An 18,518-nucleotide genomic window follows, 5' to 3' on the forward strand; every position below is an offset into this window, starting at 1 on the left:
TTATTGGCTTGTAATGTTGCTTACTCGTGTGTGTATATATGCAAATAAATACAGGATAAACCGTGCATCCCAACTGATCTGACTTCCATTTGGTGGCTTTTTCCACATGCATTTAGACACATGTTCTCTTTCAAGATCCACCCAATTAAGTACAAATCTAAGAGACTGTTCCCCTTATAAGTGGTTATTCTTCTAGTGATGGTCTCCCTTTATGTGGAGTTTAATTCACTCCAGCTCCCTTTATGATAGCACGCTTTGACAGGAAAAACTCATAAAGTGTGTTTATTAACCTGGAGTCTGGGTCAGTTCATTTGGAGGAGTTGGCTTTTAACACAGGAAGCTAAACCACCAACCATTTAACCAAGCACCAATCATACACAGATATGGTCTGTATAGACTTGCATTCTGAAATTACATTTAAAATCATAGTGTTTATTACTATGTACAAGTGCTGGCAGGAACTAGAAACCACTACCAAGCTCAACCAACCAGTAACAGGCTCACACAGGCAATTATGTGCATTCTGAATGATATGAAGTTAACACCATCACTTTAACTGCATTTAACAGTTTGAAAAACAGTTAAACATATCTTGGCTTTGGTGTGAATACAACATTAATTAACTGGCATTACAAGAAATTCCCACTTGTAACTTTGACAAGCTGGTATTTTATTTTATTTTTTTCCATTTAGGCCCAGTGTGAGTGTCTGTGGCCATCAAGGAGGACAAGTGAAGCAGTAAAGAGCTTGTAACCATGACCTCTAATCACCACTGAGACTGTAATGGCTTCCATGTGGCTTACTGGAGGCACCTGGCAGCCATCTTGGCTCTAAGGGGATCAGGATAGGGCCTCTGTTTACTGTGTGAAAACAAGAAAGCCGTAGATATCTCCTCCCATAATGTGCAATGTTCTCCACTGTTTGTATGAACCGAAAGGACCAAACTCTTATGTGCAGCAAGAACACAAACATTCAAATAGGCTGTCTGTTCTGTAATTACTGTACTACAGGTTAAAACAACATTACTGTGATAATGAAGTCAATTTTAAACATGATCGGTAGCTTGTCATTGTCCAGTCACCAACAATACAAAGCTCAACAAAAAATGAAAAAAAATTAGACGATTGAGTCATTATGATGAAATATGTACCCATCAGTGTACAGAATGGATGTACTACAAATAAAAATGTCTTTTAAAACACAATTAGCTTTATCCATGTATGCCTGTCAGATCTACACAACCTTAAAACCACTGACAGGTGAAGACAATGATATTAATCATCACATAAATGCAGCATTCTGTTGGGAAACCCTGGGTCCTGGCATTAAAGTGGATTCATCAGGCATCACCCTACAATTGATGTTTCCACCAGGTCTGATGGAAACATCAATTGCAATAAAAGGAAAAGTCCACAAGGTGTCGGCTGGTATTGTCTAGTCTCCCTTTTCAACACAGAGCGCTGTTTGCTGAAATTGTAATCAACAGATTGAGCTTTTTAAATCAACAAATGGACCAAACATGCATCATACAGCACAAAAATTCTCACTTTAATGAAACATCTTTTTGATGTCGCATACATCAAAGAGGAAGGGAACAAGATCAAATTGAATTATATGCATTTGAGGCTTTCAAGAGGCTTAACTTTCGGCAAAATTTTCTAGTTGAAATGAAACTTCTTTACAAGACCTAAGCAGCACAAATTCTAACAAACAGTGTCACACACCAAGCACCCTATGACAGCAGCACTCTCTAATGGCAGCAGCATTCCCCAGCAGGACAAAACACTGTCACACCAAAAAAAAAATCTTCAGGAATGGCTCGAGGAACATGACAAAGAGCTCAACGCATAGACCTAGATTCCTAAACTCCCCAGATCCAGACTGAGCACCCACAGGATGTGACAGAACAAATGCAATCTATGGAACCCCCAAATCATGACCCATAGGACCCAAAGGGTCCACTGATAATATCCTAGTGCTGAACACAACAGGACACCTCTAGAGGTCTCGTGTTCATGCCAGGATTAATCAGAGCACAATATTAGATGGATGGCTTTAATCTTGTTTTTATAATTTCTAGGTTTTATGGTGACTACTAGCATAAAGCTATAAACTTGAGGCAATTATCAGAGGTCCTAAGCGTATTTTTGCATCATTTGTTGTCCCTAATATTGAAAATAAGGATGACAAACATCTGACAGCACAAGAGTACAAGCTGAAAGCTACTATATCCGTGAAAAAGATCGTCATTCATTATGGAGTTGTTTTGCCCACTTAAATGCCCTGAATGCAAAAACACATCAAACTTTTACTGAGATAATGGATTTCCAAGGCCTTTAGGCAGCCTGACATCATTTTCATGGCCCTCAACACATTATTTCATCAAACAAAATTATATTAAGAGCAACTGAAAAAAGTTTCATTACTGCAGTTATTCACTTCATCAGCTGTCCTCTAAATGACACGAGGCTTTATTGCCGGCTGGGTTTGAACTGTACTAAAACAGCAAAGATAGTTTCACACTGATGTTAAATGTAATTCAAAAACACCCAGTTCCAAAACACCTTCACAGAACATGGCATTCTGAGGTGTCAAGTTTTAAATAAAAATTCTGCTGTCAAGAGGTCCAAAATGAAGTCAGTTTGATCAGGCGGTAATAAAACAGGGCTCAGTGCTTTCATGTGTGATCTTGGCTAGTTGACTAGTCTGGGAATGATTTCTTGAAAGAGAGGCAGTTTATAGAGGTTAGCTGGCTTTGTTTGAAAAACGTGTCAAAGTGAGTTGGGCTCATAGCGAGTATGATAGAAAAGTAGCGATTGACATAAACCTTTGATATCTACTTGAATTGAGTGTACAGTATCATGAGAGGAGCGATCTCCTCACTATATTACCGTCAACAGTCACTCGAGGCTCTTCGAGGAAAAACGAGACATCTTTCTTCTCCACAGAGTCATCGATGTGATCGTATGTGATCTGAGGGATGGATACAGCTCTCTCTGAGGCCACGCCCATGGCGCCATTTCCTCTGGGCTTCAGCCTTCGCTTGGTCCCCTTTTTCTGGCAGATAGAGGAAAAGTCAAGTCAGTTAATAAACAAGACACATGTCAATGCTGTCATAGTAAACTGATCATAATTATAGGAGTTATTACCAAAGCCATTTTGATTTGAATAAATAATTGAAAATAGTCCAAAGTATTAACAATTATTCCTCAAATGTGACAGAGGAAATCTAAGAAAACAAAACATGACAAATAGTTGTAGCCTGAATGGGATGATGACACAGAAAAGTGGGGGATTTCTGCTTTCCTTCATATTTTCTTCCTTACAGCTTAACAACAGCCTTTAAATCTTTTGATCCATTAAGCCCTCATTTGTGAAGGCCAGGAGGTACAGCTGAACAAAACATTAATTTCAGAGGAAAATCACAATTTGAAACTATGTAATTAACAAATTACAAAGTCTGTGGTTTGGGATATAAGAGGTGAGGCTAATGCTATAATGCAATTGTATTTAATTCAAGGAGGCTAAAGCTTTTGGGGTTATTTATGCTCGCCCATTGATTGATCTATACTGTATGGTTCACAAATGCACGGTGTGATTCATTCTTTGTTAGTCACATGTAATGCGTTTCGCAGCACGTCTGACTCAGAATTTTAACACAACCTTGTGTGGCAGATACACTTTCTGACAGTGTTTCATGTGGTAATGCTCTTTCACATATAAAATCTATTAGACAATGGCTGACTTTAAAAAGTCATACAGAATATCAAATCACCACTATCTGTCATACAAATCGTAATTTACCCAAATAGTTTCGTCCTAACAAGAGCTTCATGAACCACCACACTTTGAGCAGTACTTCATTGTCAGCCCAAACAAGACAATCCACCTTTTTTTAAAATTGTTTTAAACCTCCGACTCTTACTTCACATTCAGCTTCAAACTCTCGTGTTGTGTGCGCTTGATGAACCAAACAGAACTACAAGATCACCACAAAGCAGGGGTGTGGTTTTAAAGTCACCAAACTGTACTCTATTACTAGGTGACTCATTTACCCATCTACCTCAAACATAGAGGCTTTGAAAATGACTGTTTGCCACATTAACACAAACCACTGCCAAATAATCTTGGCAACTACAGTCACATAAAAATTTTGTTTTTCCATTGTCCGTATAAAAGAGTAGAAGAGTTTCACAAATCTAAGTAAAAACTAAATTATTAGTACAGAGTCTTTGTGGCAAGAGAATTTTTTTTTTAACCCAAAAAGATTTTTACTGAAACTGCTGATGCTTCTGTTGTGCTTTTCTACAGTTGGCTCACTTCTGATGTTGTATGTTACTAGTTTGAGTTGCATTTGATTTCACTGAAAATCAATCAAACTCTAGCTAACAGGAATGGCTTTTTATAAAACAAAACTATAACAGAATTTAACATTATAATTTTGCAAAGGAGGAAACAATACATTTCAAATGTGTTGAAGATAATCCTGGAAACATTTCTGATCAATGAGTGAACCTATCCAGTCATTCTAGCCAAGTGTTAAAAAGTGAAGCGATGCCAAAAACACTGAAATTATTTTCTTTTAGTACCTTTGCATTTCACCCTGTTGTCATACATGATAATCTTACCAAATTCTATGCTTGGGTGCTGGTGACATAAGCGGTAGCTGTTTAATCTCAGTGAGCTCATAGCTGTGTGAGTCAGTGAGTTTCTGAGAACCTAAATAGTGCATCCAGTCCAATCCTTAGACCGACTGACCCACACCAACGTCATAGATGTGGCCTTTATTGAAACTCAATTATTTGGACTCAGTGGATCAGACTTTGGCATTTGACAAGTGGCCAGCAGTTCAATCCAAATACCCAATGTTTGAATGAGTCATGAAGAGAGAGGGAGGAGGTGGTGGCGGTTGTAGGACAAAAAGAGAACGAATATGGAAGAAGAAGAAACTGACATATATACTGAGCTTAAAAAAATATAGACAGACACTGATGGTAGCAAGTATCAAGAGGAAAGGGAGTGTTCAGAATAAGAAAGAAGACAGGAAAATACTCAGCAAGAGGAAGAGCAAAGAAGGAAAAGAAAGAGTGAAATCAGGTCTGAGAAGAAACAGTAGAAGAATCTCGAAAGACAGACAGGGGAGAGGGAGGAAAGACGGAGGAGAAAGTCACATGCTGAAACAGAAAAGAGCGGAAGCAGCCTTCATTCTCCCAGATACATGTGGGCTCAATGCTACACAAAGATTTTTTGTTGTTGTTCTACTAGACAAAGGTTTACTCCCATGAGAAAGGCGGTGGTGACATCATCTCAACTGACTGAGTCTTTGTCCAGCAGAGACAAAGGCCTCGAGTCATCCTGGTGGAGTCAGGACTTGGGAGGGAGGGAGGAGGGGCTATAGTGTGTGTATTTGTGTTTTGTGTGCATTGTGTCCTTCCGTATGTGTGTATGTTTGTGGGAACTTAACTTGTCCTTTCATTTTGAATGGCCCAGATGCAATATAGCTAATATTGTTGCAAAAGGTGAACTGCACAAGGAGACAATGCGGCGTGGGCCACACGTATGCAAATATGTCTTGAACTATGCCAGCCCAACAGCTTTGTCCAGCAAAACTCTTAATAAGTGGAGTTCTGGATGTCCGACGCTTCAGGTTCAAGGCCTGATTTCAAAATACAGTTCATAAAAAAAATTACATTTCCCATTTAAGTTAAATACTGAACATGTCTCTGGTAATTTCCAGCTAGAAATGAGCAGATAAAGTCATAAGACATAAAACTAAACACTAAATTCATTTAGTTTTCCAGGGTGAGTTTTTACTTATATTGGATAGGTCAAAGTAAAAAGAAAAGAAACAGAGGATGGGAAAGAGGAAGACCATGAAAAACGGATTCACAGCGGGACATCACGAGGCTGCATAGACAAACCCACATAGATATCATTTATATTCTGGGGAGGAAGCACTCGCTATGCCCTTTGAGAAGAATAAATCTATCACAACTGAAAACTCTACAAAGCTACTTCATGTCCTTGGCTCTAAAACTGAAGTTAAACTGGATAATTACCGATATGTTCAGCTTCCTGGTGTGAGTACCAGATTCTGCTGCGGCGACACCCTCTGGAGTTAGAACATACATTTTCCATGTAGCAGCACAGCCGTTCGGTTTCTCCGCTGCATAGCACCTCCAGAGTGTCTGAGAAACACAGGTTGTAACAAACCGCATAAACATTAGTTTTTGGAAAAATTCTATAACCTAAAAAGAGATTTCAAAACCCCCAAGGGGAATTTAATACTACGCTAAGGTCTGTGTCAGTGGTACATTGGAAAAAAATTAGGTTGTCTTTGCATTACAAGTGCCTCAACATTCCAATAGTAAATTGAGGTATTCAGGCTGCAGTGATACTGATAACAGGAACAGAACCAGGTCTATGCTCATGTGCTCATTTTGATAAAAACTATTGTTACAACTGCACAATTCCACTTTATAGCAAAATGTTAATCGCAATTCATGCCATTACTTAGTATCACGAAGAAGTCAAATGTAAATTTTTCGGCTTTATCTGGAAAAAAAAAAAAAATGGTATCAGTGCATTCCTATGAGGTACTATACAGCTCAGAAAAGCTTGTGTTCACATCCTGAAATGCAAACATTAACAGTGCCTTTGAATATTCCTTGTTTTACAGTATATAAACGATAGATTAAATTCAAAACTGTAAAACCTAACCACGCTATTCCCTTTCAGATTTTAAATGGAAAACAACTACAATTTTTACCACTCCTAAGACCTGCTATCCACATATGCATATATGCACATCCAACCAAAGCTCGGGTCCTTGGAGGTTAATGGTAAAATGTACCTGTATGAGGGAAGCTGCAGCAGGAATCTGTCTGTTGAAGTGCTTCTGTCTCTGCTTCTGTTGAACTTTCAGGGCAAACCCGGAGCCCAGGATACCCTGATTGAGGAGAATTAGGTTACATTTTACTAATTGTACTGCTAGGAAATAAAAATTTACAGATGTAACTTTGTAGAATAGAGGTTAGGACTGTACATAAATTTAAAGCTAGATTAAGACTTTACTTACAGCAGGTAGAGCGAAGAAAGAGATAGCAAAGACACTGAAGCAGGAGGCGATGGCCTTGCCGATCCACGTCTGAGGAATTTTGTCTCCGTAGCCGATTGTGGTAACAGTCACCTAGAGACAAAGAGTAGATGCAGCTCCTCACATCAAATAAGATTGTCAAAAGCAGAGTAGACAAAGACATGACAGCTTTATGAATAAAAAAATCCCAGTAGCCTGATGCAAAAAAGATATCTGAATACTTAGCACTGATGTGATTTTTGCAAAATCAATGGCAGATTCAAGGAGAAAACCTTTCCTTTAGACTTCAAAATTGATTTAGTGCTTTCTGCTTTAGTCTGATTGATTGCAAACAAAAGTGCTCATGAGAGGAGAGAAACTCTTAATCCTTTAACCCAGATGAATCAACAAATGCAAAAACGTTAGATTATCTTCTTCACTTGCATATTAAACATTACATTTTTATCGTAAATAAATCTGTATATATCAAATTCCTTGTGGTGTTAAATGCAATTGCTCGTGTTATGAAAATGTCATGCAATTCAGAGCTCTCAGAGTTTCACCACTGCAGTCTATAATAGGAGTTAGACTATAAAGAAAAAGTTCATCAGCCACTGGATTTGTTCCACAACTGTCAGTGATGGCTGGGGCATTTGAGGCTCTTGCACCTCAAAGGGAATAAGATTCCCAACCACTAATCCTCCGTGAGTGTAGGAATTTGCTAGGGTGAGGAGGGAAAACAAATACCTCTTGCATTTGCATGTACACCCACTCTGAAAGCCGAGCCAATTCTGACACATTCAGAGCACACTTGGCTTACTGTGGGTGTCTACGGGGCATCGCCGCGTGAGCCTCTGCTGTGCGCTAACACAAAGCGGCTGATGTAAGGTGAGATACTTTAAAGAGCTTTGAGGGTAAAAAAGAAGGAGCAGAGGCGGGAAAGCCGGGTGGGTGTATGCTGGGGGTGGTGGGGGTTTAATCCCTCATCCACAAATCCGATGACTAAACAATGTCCTCCTGACCGTCAGAGTGGAATGGTCTGCTCAAAAACACCCCTCTCATTCAGACTGTAGAGTGTGGGCAAAAACCTCTTTATGTCTACACAAAGGTCACAGACCTGGCCTTTGAATATTTATATGTGCGAATGTATGTGCATATATATTATATACATATATATATTCAGTTCTATATGCATCTTTATAAGAAAGATGATCTGCGTCTTGTGTATTGTATGTGCAGTTACACCTCAAATTGTAGAACTATAATGGCAAGTAAGAAGTTAGCCATTTGTTTTCCTTTTTTTTCCAGCACACTATATCCTGATTGATTATAAAGATCAACTAAAAGAAAAAGAAAGAGCGGAGAAGTTGAGGGAGGGAGAGAAGGGATATGAATCATGGCATTGGCTCGCCCTCCAGCTGTGCTGCGCACCTGCACATCCAAAAGTGGAAATTGTGCCAAGAGAAGGAATACACAGTGGGAGAGCTTAACATACTCCAATCAGCACAGTCCCATTTCAGCAAAGGCACACACACGAATCCCACCAAACGTGTTGTGAAAGCATATTATGAATCAAGTTTACAGTCTCAGAAAAACAAAAAGGCGCAAATCCCCAAGTGTGATTCTTTTCTCTGCATTGTGTCCGGAGCAACACAAACAACAGCTTCCATAGAGCGGCGAGGAGCAACGTGACCCCTCTAACCCTTGTTACATAAAAGTAGTAATCCCACAATTAAAGTTTTAATTAAGGGAACTGACACTTTATATTGGTGCTCTAAAAGTTCTTTGAGCCAAAGATCCCAGAGGTGAATGGTCTATTACCGTCTCTTTGTGGCACGCTGATCCCCTGCACAAGGCTGCCATAGGTTTCTCATTACTCTGTGCTTTCAATTCAAATGTTTAATTAACTGCTCTGGAAACTCGAGATGCTGCACGGAGGGAAATAGGCAAAACCAGCCCTACGCACAAAAAACGTCAACACACTTTGCTTCTGTGTTTAGTGTTGCAGCAACACGTGCATACTACACGAAGAACCAGTGATAATAGGTCTAACCAGGGTGGCCAGACATCTCCATTTTTCCAGTTAAGACTCCACTTGAGGGTGCATTGTACAGATAATTTCTTACAGCTCCACAGAGAAAGGAATCTTTTTAGATGTGATGAAGCCTTTCAAGCATTTCAAAATTGAAGTATTCAATTATTCCAGTAATATATACATTGCAAAATACAACAATTTAAAAAATGCACTTGTACAAACTTGATAGAGATGTCTGAAAAACATCATTAAAGCTCGTGTCCGGAGTTTGAATCGCAGTGTCTCCCAAAACACTGTTGGTCCCACCCTCCCTCTGATTTCGCCCCTTTATTTGTGCACGCGCGCAGTACCTTAGAGGAGTGCCCGGAGTGCTGCAGCATCTTGCCTGTTTTGCAGTTTTCCACTCTTCTACATTTAGTAAATAATAAAGGAATTACGTTAGAATTCTGTATTGAGTCCAACTTGTCCTAATACCAAAATAACATGAATCTGCTAGGACGAACGAGTAAAGTTTCAATATGTGATTACACTCGTGTATCCCTCTCGATGACGTTGTTTATCAAACTTAGTGCATTTACGCGTGTATATGTGTTACATTGTTTATTTATTTCTATCTAGAGTTCAGAATTGCATGACTCCTCTGACGAAGAGTATGTCCCAGACGCCCCACATCTTCCTCCAGAGGTCGGGCATCTAAACGAAGCCGTCAGGCGGGCTATGGAGGCCGTGGTCGGGGAGCGAGGCGAGCACCCCGAGCCAAAAAACGTCCTGCAGTCTCTTGGCCTGACGAGCCGTGGGATTGGTAACTTTTCTGGAAGTTGCTGAGCCCTGATGCTCTCTCCTCCACAAGCAAAACAAATGTGCGCGCGGTTGCGTAGTGCGTAGCTCGCCCACCTCTGCATGGGCTTGCTTGCTGTGCGCGTAACCGTTGATTGACAGCATGACAAAGCTGAAGCTCGAACTTGATTGGTCGGCAGCGACCGGCGCTTTTTGGAATAACATGGGGGTCTATGAGAGGAAGGCGGAGCTCAGGAATAAATTTTCATATCGCGTCATACTAACATTATATTATAGTATCAAACTAGACTAACACATTTAAGCTTTAAGAGACTTTCTGCAGCTTTAAGAGACTTTCTTTGATGGCTACATGAGTATTTATATGTTTTGCCAGCTTACCACGCCCCACCACAAAGCATCAGCGTAGCTGGAGAAGCCCGTCTTGCCCTCCTCATCTACAGCATCCTTCTCCGCCAGGTAGACAAAGTAGGAGGAAAAGATCAGGCCCAGAAAGCCAATGTACAGGGTGGTGATCAGCTCCTGAAAAATGGAAGTTGAACAAAGAGCAAACAATGAAAACAGTGCATAAAAGACAAACAAGGACCATTGGTTCATTCAATAAACAAAACTGTGACTTCATCAGGGTTTGCGCTCTGACATAGTGTTATGGCCACAGGTATCCATGTTCCGCCTGGTTTCTGGGTGGTTTTCTGTTGGGCCTTTGTGTGTCGGAGATTGTTAGTGTGGGTTCAGCTGTGGCTGGTTACAGAGTCTCTCCGGAACCCCAGCTGTGAGCAATTCCACCTGATGACTCCATTAACGAGCTGACGACCTGCACTGCAGCCCTGTTCTCCCCGCCTCCCAACCTTCCTGATTGGGCCACCCTCCAGCTCCCCTCCACCTTCAACCAACCGGACACAGCCATCACCACACCTGTTGCCTGTATATCTGCAACCATGCTCTTAGGCTGGGCAGCTGGTATTTATGACCAGTCTGCCCTGGTGCCTCATGTTTGTATGATGCGTTTCGGTCTGTAGGTACATGTGGTGTGTACCACAGACACTTCGGTCTGTAGATACTCTTGGTGAGTTCTACAGGCACTTCGGGCTTCTGGTGGTGGCTGCTACTTTGGTGTGGAGCCTGGGGCTCCAGGTAGCAGTCCGCCAACTTGGTGAATAAGCTATTTGGTGTTTGAGAACTTGTGACCTGTGTGGTCAGTGTGTGTGAGTCTGAGGCACCAGTTTTGTTTAGTTCCTTTTGTATTAGTTTTTGTTACTGGTGATGGGTTTTGCTGATGTACTTATGTTCTGGGTAGGGAGTTTAGTTATTTTGTTTTGGGTTTAGATAGTTTACAAGCTCTGTTAGCCTTCATTTGGTTTTATTCTGTTCTTTGATTTAGCAACACTCACCAGTCTTGTGTTTTTTATAGTCACTTTTGTGTTCCATTTGCTACTAAGCAATAAATCCCTTCACCTGAAACAATACCATTCTGTTTTTTTGTTGCATCCAGCCAACCCCTTGAGGTTGGAATGTAACACATAGCTTTAATTGACAACTAATGTTTTTATCCAACCACTCTGCTCCTAAAGCCTGTTGCAGCAGAGCCACTTGGAATTCTTCATGTATTTCAAAGCTGATTGTGCCTCACTGCAGCTATTTTCTGCATTTCTTACTTAGATACAGGTGTTTTCCAAAGCTCCATTTTGTGTTCAATAAATGTTTTTGAAGGACATCACACATACAACTGTACTCTGACAGTAAATCATAATCTTTTAATTTTCTTTGTTAGAAAGCCTGGCTGGTGACAGACAAATCAGCATCACTTCAAATAGCACAAATGTTTTTGAAATAACCTGCGAGATGCTGCTGACTGATGTCAGCTTTCCTCCTACTGAGACGTGTCAAGAAAGTTTATCCACAAATGATTGTTTGGTTCTGACCTGTGTCTATGAAGAGACTGGCCTTTTAGTCTGGTAGTATTGTTGCACAAACTAGTCTTGAAGCATTTTTAAGTTTCATGAAGGCTCTCAGGTCTGATAAATAAAACCCTATGGATCAAATAACACTGCAGGGAGGATAAACCGAGTGTGTTGCGATTATCATAGCTGACCACAATAGTCTAAATTTGGATGGGCTTGTGGTAATACACAGGAGAGTGACTGTGGTTCCAGTTAACTCTCAAGCTAACCAGACAGGTGAGGTAGAAAGTGGTACACCATGGTAGAGAGTGAGCCTATTACCTACATAGACATATTGTATTCTGAAGCCTAAGAGAAATAGGGTTGCATTTCATCTCCAAGTCATCTTAATATTTTATTAGCTGCTAAAGTAGTGCCATAGATGATATACAATGTGCTGCAGATTATTTTAAACAAAAACTAGAATAAACTAGAATGCTAAATAGGTTTAGAGTGTGTGAATACAGACAGAAGCCTTGTTATAAGGATTCTCCCACATTCATAAAACAGTGACTACAAAATGTAACTCATATTTTTACCTTTTTTCATAGACAAAATGTAGCAAATATTTTAGGATTTATTTTAAAAATGCATCTAAAATTGTACGCTTTTAGCCTAATATGCTTCTGACCTACCATTTTAGAGCTTGATTTATGGGCACATCTAAATATTACTAAATGATACCATGCATAACAGACATTCTAACATACTTGGTATACTCCATTCCATCTTGACACTGCATTGTACTTCCACTAAGCAGAGCATATCATTTGATAAAGTGGTCATCTGACAACAGAGAAATGGCAATGAGTCATATTAAGCTCAAACTGGATTCATCTCGCTTTTATTTTTGTGACACTCTGCTCTTCTCCTCATTAATATGTCCTGTTCTTCTTCTGTATCAAAGAGGTATGAACTCCAGGTTTGACTACAACTGAAGAACATGGTGTACTTCAGGGATTAAGAAGAGAACATTATGTCCTCTGACTTCATTGTGTATCAGCCCGAGAAAGAACTAAAACAAGTGTACCAGAAAACAATGAAAAAAAAATGTGGGGGCAACCTCGTCTACCTCTTTTCTTCTCCTTATAAAGCCAGGGCTGCTGTGGATTTTTTCTTTTTTGTTTCAGGCACATTGGACTTGTTGAAATAAGCAGTAAATGTTGCGAGGATAATAGCGCCCAGTTCGTCTGTTGTATTGCTTCAGCAATGGTGCATTTAAGCTATGGAAGAAATTGCAGCCAACTGAGGGAAAATTACACCTTCAGTCTGTCTGATAAATGGTAAATAATAATCCTTAAAAATCTGTATAGAAACTAATAGACAGATTGGTAGCTTGACAGATAAAAGTTGACATTTTATCAAGTTAAAGGGGGACATGTAACAGCCTTTAATTTGCATCATCAGTCTGGATACTGCTAACGTACCTGTCGATGGATGAAGACTACAGATCCCAGGAGCCTCCACGTTCCTCCCTGACGGTCCACATGCAGCATGCGCAGGATTTGGAGGAAACGGATGCCCCTGTAACACACAACACCACCTCATCTGTTTCACTATCTCCTGATCTCATACCTACTGTGAGTGAATACTAAAACACACAACAAAGTCGCTCTACCTGATGGCTGACGTGGCGAACACTTGGCCATTCGAGCCCACGCCGAGCACAATGATGGAGGCAATGACCACTATCAAATCTGTCAGAACGAGGAAAAAAGGGCCACAAGAAAGAAACAAACAAAAAAAAAAAATCAAACAAGGGTTTCAGATAGTTTAGCTTCAATTAAATGTAGCACTAAAATAAAGCCTTGATCTAAATGGTTGATCTACAACAACACTTTAGGACATCCGTTGTATTAAATGAGAACAAAGGAAAATTCCAGGTGCACCTATGATTGATATGGGCTTCCTGATAAAGCGGAGGCGTCCTTTGATGCCTGCATATTTGCTTCGACAGCCTGCCGACCACAGCCGGACCACATACTCCGTGCCAAAGAACAGCACCAGCACAATCTCCTGTGGAGCACAATGCAAACAGAGTAAAGGTTACATTAAACCACTTGTACAGAGACAGTAATTGCAACACATATACAGGACGAGAGGATGTGGAAGTAGATAAGATATCGTACCTAAGAGCACTGATAACACAGTGGCCTGCATTAACACTGATTTAAAAGCATTTAGGCCATTATGATCAATGAACAGGATTTACAATATCATATGAGTGGGTAATGAGAGGTGTGTGAGACAGAGAGAAAAGGGAGACACTGAGGTGGTCTCGCAGAACCACGACCACCCACTCATCCAGGAGGAAAGATGGAGGTTGATAACATAGCTGATGACAGCTCATATTGAGAGAGGGTCAATGGCTAAGTAATTGAAGTCACAGGAAGAAACACCATCATAGATATACATAGAAAGTTAGATGGCTGATGGGACCCTTCGGCCATCTCACCTAGGGGGACTTTTCCGAAGCGCCCTATAGTAGTGGATGGAAGGTGAACGACCTACACAAACAAAAGTACACTTAACTTGCTGAATTCTTGACGGATTTACAAACGGTTTGGTTTATTAAAAACCTTATTAACGTGGCTATGATTCAGGCCACGCAGACCTGTTGAAATTGCAGTTTTTCTTTTCGAAAAATCGCTGCATAGTTGTGTGTTTGCTACAGTCATTTGCAAGGCTGCAATCTGGCAGTTTCCATTATTATATAGGTTTCCGTGAGACCAATAATAATTTTGTGACAACAACATATTCTGTCTAAATGACAATTTGTGTGGATGCAGTTGGGTATTAGCAAGCAAAGAAATAAGAGGTTGTGAATGAGACATGTGAGCCACTTGGACTATTACAAAGTAACCTGGACTTAATTCTATACAGGTGGGAAAGGCATAATTATTCCTTCGTTTTAACATGATTTCCAAGCTGTTTCATTAGTGAAATATATCCTAGCTTTAGATTTATTTTGATACAGTAACTGGCTGGCTTTGTGTTTGCAAAAATATCCCCCTACAGTGCAAGATGCCACACTTTTGTGCAGCATATGGATGCTCAAATGAACGTTCCTTCAAAACAAGAACCCATGGAATCACCTTTCACTCGTAAGAAAACTATTAAATGTTTAACATAAACACTGACGATTTAATTTCACTGTGTGTATGTGTGCAGCTATGGCAGGTAATGCTCTACTATCTACTTTTTTAATTTAATATGAAAGTCCATGGTTATAATTATCTGTAAATATGCAATAACATAACTACATGTCTGGCGTTTATAACAAATCAAACTGTTTAAAAATCGGTTGAAAATTGAGCAAGCTATGGTTAATTAAATAGTACATGCTCCATAGGCATTAATGTTATCAGTGAGCCAGCAGCCCCGAGGTAAGATGGCCGCCACGTAGTGATGTCAGCCCTCATTGGCCTAACCCTAACCCTAACCCTGTAAGCTATCTAGCCTTTCTATGTATATCTATGAATGCCATCACACTTCTTAAATGGGAACAAGCCTGAAAAATCCACTCGGGTGTTTTTTGTAGAAAAGTTTCTGTCACACTTGACCGACAAACAAGGCAGGGCTCCAGACTGCGACTAAATGGTCGCATTTTGCGACCAAAATTTGAGCAAGTGCCAGTAAATTTTTCATCTACTCACGCATGTGCGACCTGTAAATTTGCCGATTTTTTTCAAATTATTATTGAATATTTTTGTTGCTTACAAACTTCTGCTCCACGCTTCAGCCCAGTAAACAGTAATGCGAAAATGAGCTGGTTTACCAACCGACATTAACTCCAAAAGAAGAAAGGAGACGAACACCAAAGAAGAAGAAGGCGGGCCAACGTGTGTGAGAGCGGGGGGCGAATGACGGTGAAGCTCCTGACGTTTCACAAAGCCTCTATTTATGTTCAGCCTTATTTTAAACAGAAATTCACCTTCCTCTCCTTCCCTCATTTCTTGTCTCCATTCCAGCTGCTTCTAAGTTTAGACACATCCTTTGCTGGACAGCAACAGCGTAGAACCGTTTTCTTTCATCTTTATGTGAATTTTCAGACTTTTCAGCAGCGTCCTCGTCATGTCAAGAAAGCTCTTCTTAGAGAACCAGTTCCTGTGCCGCTGGTCACAAAATAAAAGCCCGTAGCATTAAAAATACGCCTTCAAAATAAAAGCCTGGAGGAAACGGTTATTTTAACATTAGCAAAACAAAGGCTTTCCAAAATTGATGAACTGATCAACAGACCTTCATAAGAGTAATTTACACGTGATTCGGTATAAATACATAACGTGCACATGCATGACATATGCCTGTGCTCAGCACAAGGTCATTTTTATTAAAGATTTCATCCGTCGGAAATGATACGTCATCTGAGCAGCTTTGGCGAAGTACTGCACTCTCTGAATGCTTTTCTTGTTATGTTGTGTCAGTTGTTGCACAATAAAATGTGAATTGAAAACATAGTTTCTGCATTTACTGTGCAAGTATTTATCAGTAATACAGTGAAAATGAGAGGGAATGTGAATATTTACTTTGCAAGTCGATTTTGGTGTGCACCCCTAAATTTCCTGGTTGCGCTTCTAAAATTTTAAGTTAGGGGCCACTGTGTCCCTAGGAAAAAAGGTTAGTCTGGAGCCCTGCAAGGGCTTGATTTTTTATTTATTTTTTGCTTCAGTTATGTGCACCTGCATATCCGTTGAGGCTGGTGCTTTGAAATTGTGTGCCATTGTGCATTTGTTTTCTATTGTGTGCATGCAAGCGCGGCTCCATAAATTCATTAACTCTGTCTGACAGAGATCATTTTACTGGCCACCATGTATCCATAATATTTAGCCACCATACTGTCTGTTAATACCTATGGCCATGTGGGTGGCCATCTCACCGAGTTCAGTTGCTTAAACTGGGTGCTCCCTGACCACCCCTTGTATGAAACCTAATACCATGAGCCCTGCTGCAATAACAGCACCACAAGGCCTCAAAACAATGACCTGTCAATCACACGCAGACACCATTCTGGCTGGAAGAAAAAAAAAAGTGTCCCTCTAGTATCAGCGAAAAGAGCTTCTTTATTTCCTGCTCTAAATTTTCTGTTTGCCCATTATCATTAATTAACTATGTTTACAGCTTTAGATTTTGCGCTTCAGTCGCCCAGCCTGGGATTCCTACACCCCTCATTCACCAGCATGAATTGCTCATTTTCTGTCACCGAGATAAAGACAAAGAACGAGGAAGATAAAGAGGCAGAATTGACAGAGACAGCCAGAAATGGTTGAGCAAATCTCTATAACATAGCCTGATAATCAGACTGAATTACCATTTGGTTTCACTGCATTCACTCAGTGAAGCCAAACAAATCGGAGGTATGGGCTGGCATTCAGATGTCTGGCACCATGCTACCTACTGTATAACATCCAGTTCAGTTGAACTTGACTAACTGGCTGCAGCCTTATTGTTGGACAGTTTGAATAACAGATGGGGGTTTTATCTGCACAAATGCTGCTTTGTCATCTATTAGTGAACTTTTGACAGCTGCATTCTAAAGAACAAATCTAATACCTCATAAATTGTTCCTTAATATACTGTATGTATTCTAGCAAATACAACTATCAAATGGCTCTCACAAAAATTCCCACAGACCAAAACAAGGGCACCAATCACAGAATACTAATTTATTGAGCTTAGTAATTATGACAGCTGGGTAAAATCTGAAAGTCAAAGGACCAAATGAATTTGGGGAATTGGAAGAGCTTAGGCACAATAATTCCATAAAATGGGTCACCCAGATGTTGGGGTGTTTATGTACGTGTATCCGAAACTGGCAACTATGTGTTTACTGAAAACAGTCGCCCGTTTGTGCAGCTATAATCTCATCAAGCGTATTCAAAAAGCTGCATGAGAATTACAGTATCAGATGAAAATGTGATTAGATTGCTTTATCTTTGTGCCCCACTACAAGGTAGGGCACACATTACACTCATTACACCGAAATGTAGCCGAACCTTATGAAGCTTTTGCAACTCACGGATGTTAGACAGCCCGATGCAATAGTCTTGTTATTGATTATGTATTTCACATGCTTCCTGAGTTATTTAATGTCACCAGTATTACAAAACAGTGATGTTTTGCAAGAATTCTCCTTTCCAGGTAGCAGAGAGCTGCTGCTGTTTGGCCAGTTTCATGGGGTTTTCTTATGAATGTGATGGAATTTTTATGGATTTTTAACCTCAGTACACAGTTGGTAAATTATGATTTATGGGCGCAATTACTGCAAACAAAGAACATTTACAATAATATGTTGTGCTAAGCTTTTACTCCCACTAGTGTCATTCAAAGTCAATATTGTATTTTCATTGAAACCCTTTTCTCACTTTCACCAATGTTCCCATCAGATTTCAATTTAGTCCTTGTGACCTGTAGATGCTATTCCAGAAAATTCAGAATGATTCCAAAAACAATATGATTAACCCCTGCCTGACCATGGAAGTAATGGAGGGTCAATGTTATGATTAGATGTAATCTGACAAACTATGTCTATCAAGATTTTTGGGATTCTAGTCAGTAGTTGTCTGGTTATGTGTTCGGTGGATGCACTGCAACAAAATGCAACATTTTTTTTTAAACAGTTTTAGCTGTAATTTTTAAAAACAACTTACTGTTGTTTAACAGATTTTCTTATTTT

At 40.0% G+C, this 18,518-nt stretch overlaps 1 protein-coding gene across 1 annotated transcript in view; it reads right to left on the reverse strand.

Moving 5' to 3' along the window:
• The window catches only part of kcnq1.2 (potassium voltage-gated channel, KQT-like subfamily, member 1.2), a 173,494-nt gene that overhangs the window by 135,998 nt on the left and 18,978 nt on the right, over positions 1 to 18,518 (reverse strand). The window contains exons 3-10 of the mRNA XM_022196591.2: positions 13,735 to 13,861; positions 13,464 to 13,542; positions 13,273 to 13,369; positions 10,287 to 10,427; positions 7,079 to 7,189; positions 6,854 to 6,949; positions 6,060 to 6,188; positions 2,892 to 3,057 (exon numbers count right to left, since the gene is read on the reverse strand). Coding sequence (XP_022052283.1) covers positions 2,892 to 3,057; positions 6,060 to 6,188; positions 6,854 to 6,949; positions 7,079 to 7,189; positions 10,287 to 10,427; positions 13,273 to 13,369; positions 13,464 to 13,542; positions 13,735 to 13,861 — 946 coding nt within the window. The remainder of the gene's footprint in view (positions 1 to 2,891; positions 3,058 to 6,059; positions 6,189 to 6,853; positions 6,950 to 7,078; positions 7,190 to 10,286; positions 10,428 to 13,272; positions 13,370 to 13,463; positions 13,543 to 13,734; positions 13,862 to 18,518) is intronic.

Source organism: Acanthochromis polyacanthus, chromosome 8 (genome assembly GCF_021347895.1).
Source record: "Acanthochromis polyacanthus isolate Apoly-LR-REF ecotype Palm Island chromosome 8, KAUST_Apoly_ChrSc, whole genome shotgun sequence".
NCBI classification, from domain to species: Eukaryota; Metazoa; Chordata; class Actinopteri; family Pomacentridae; genus Acanthochromis; species Acanthochromis polyacanthus.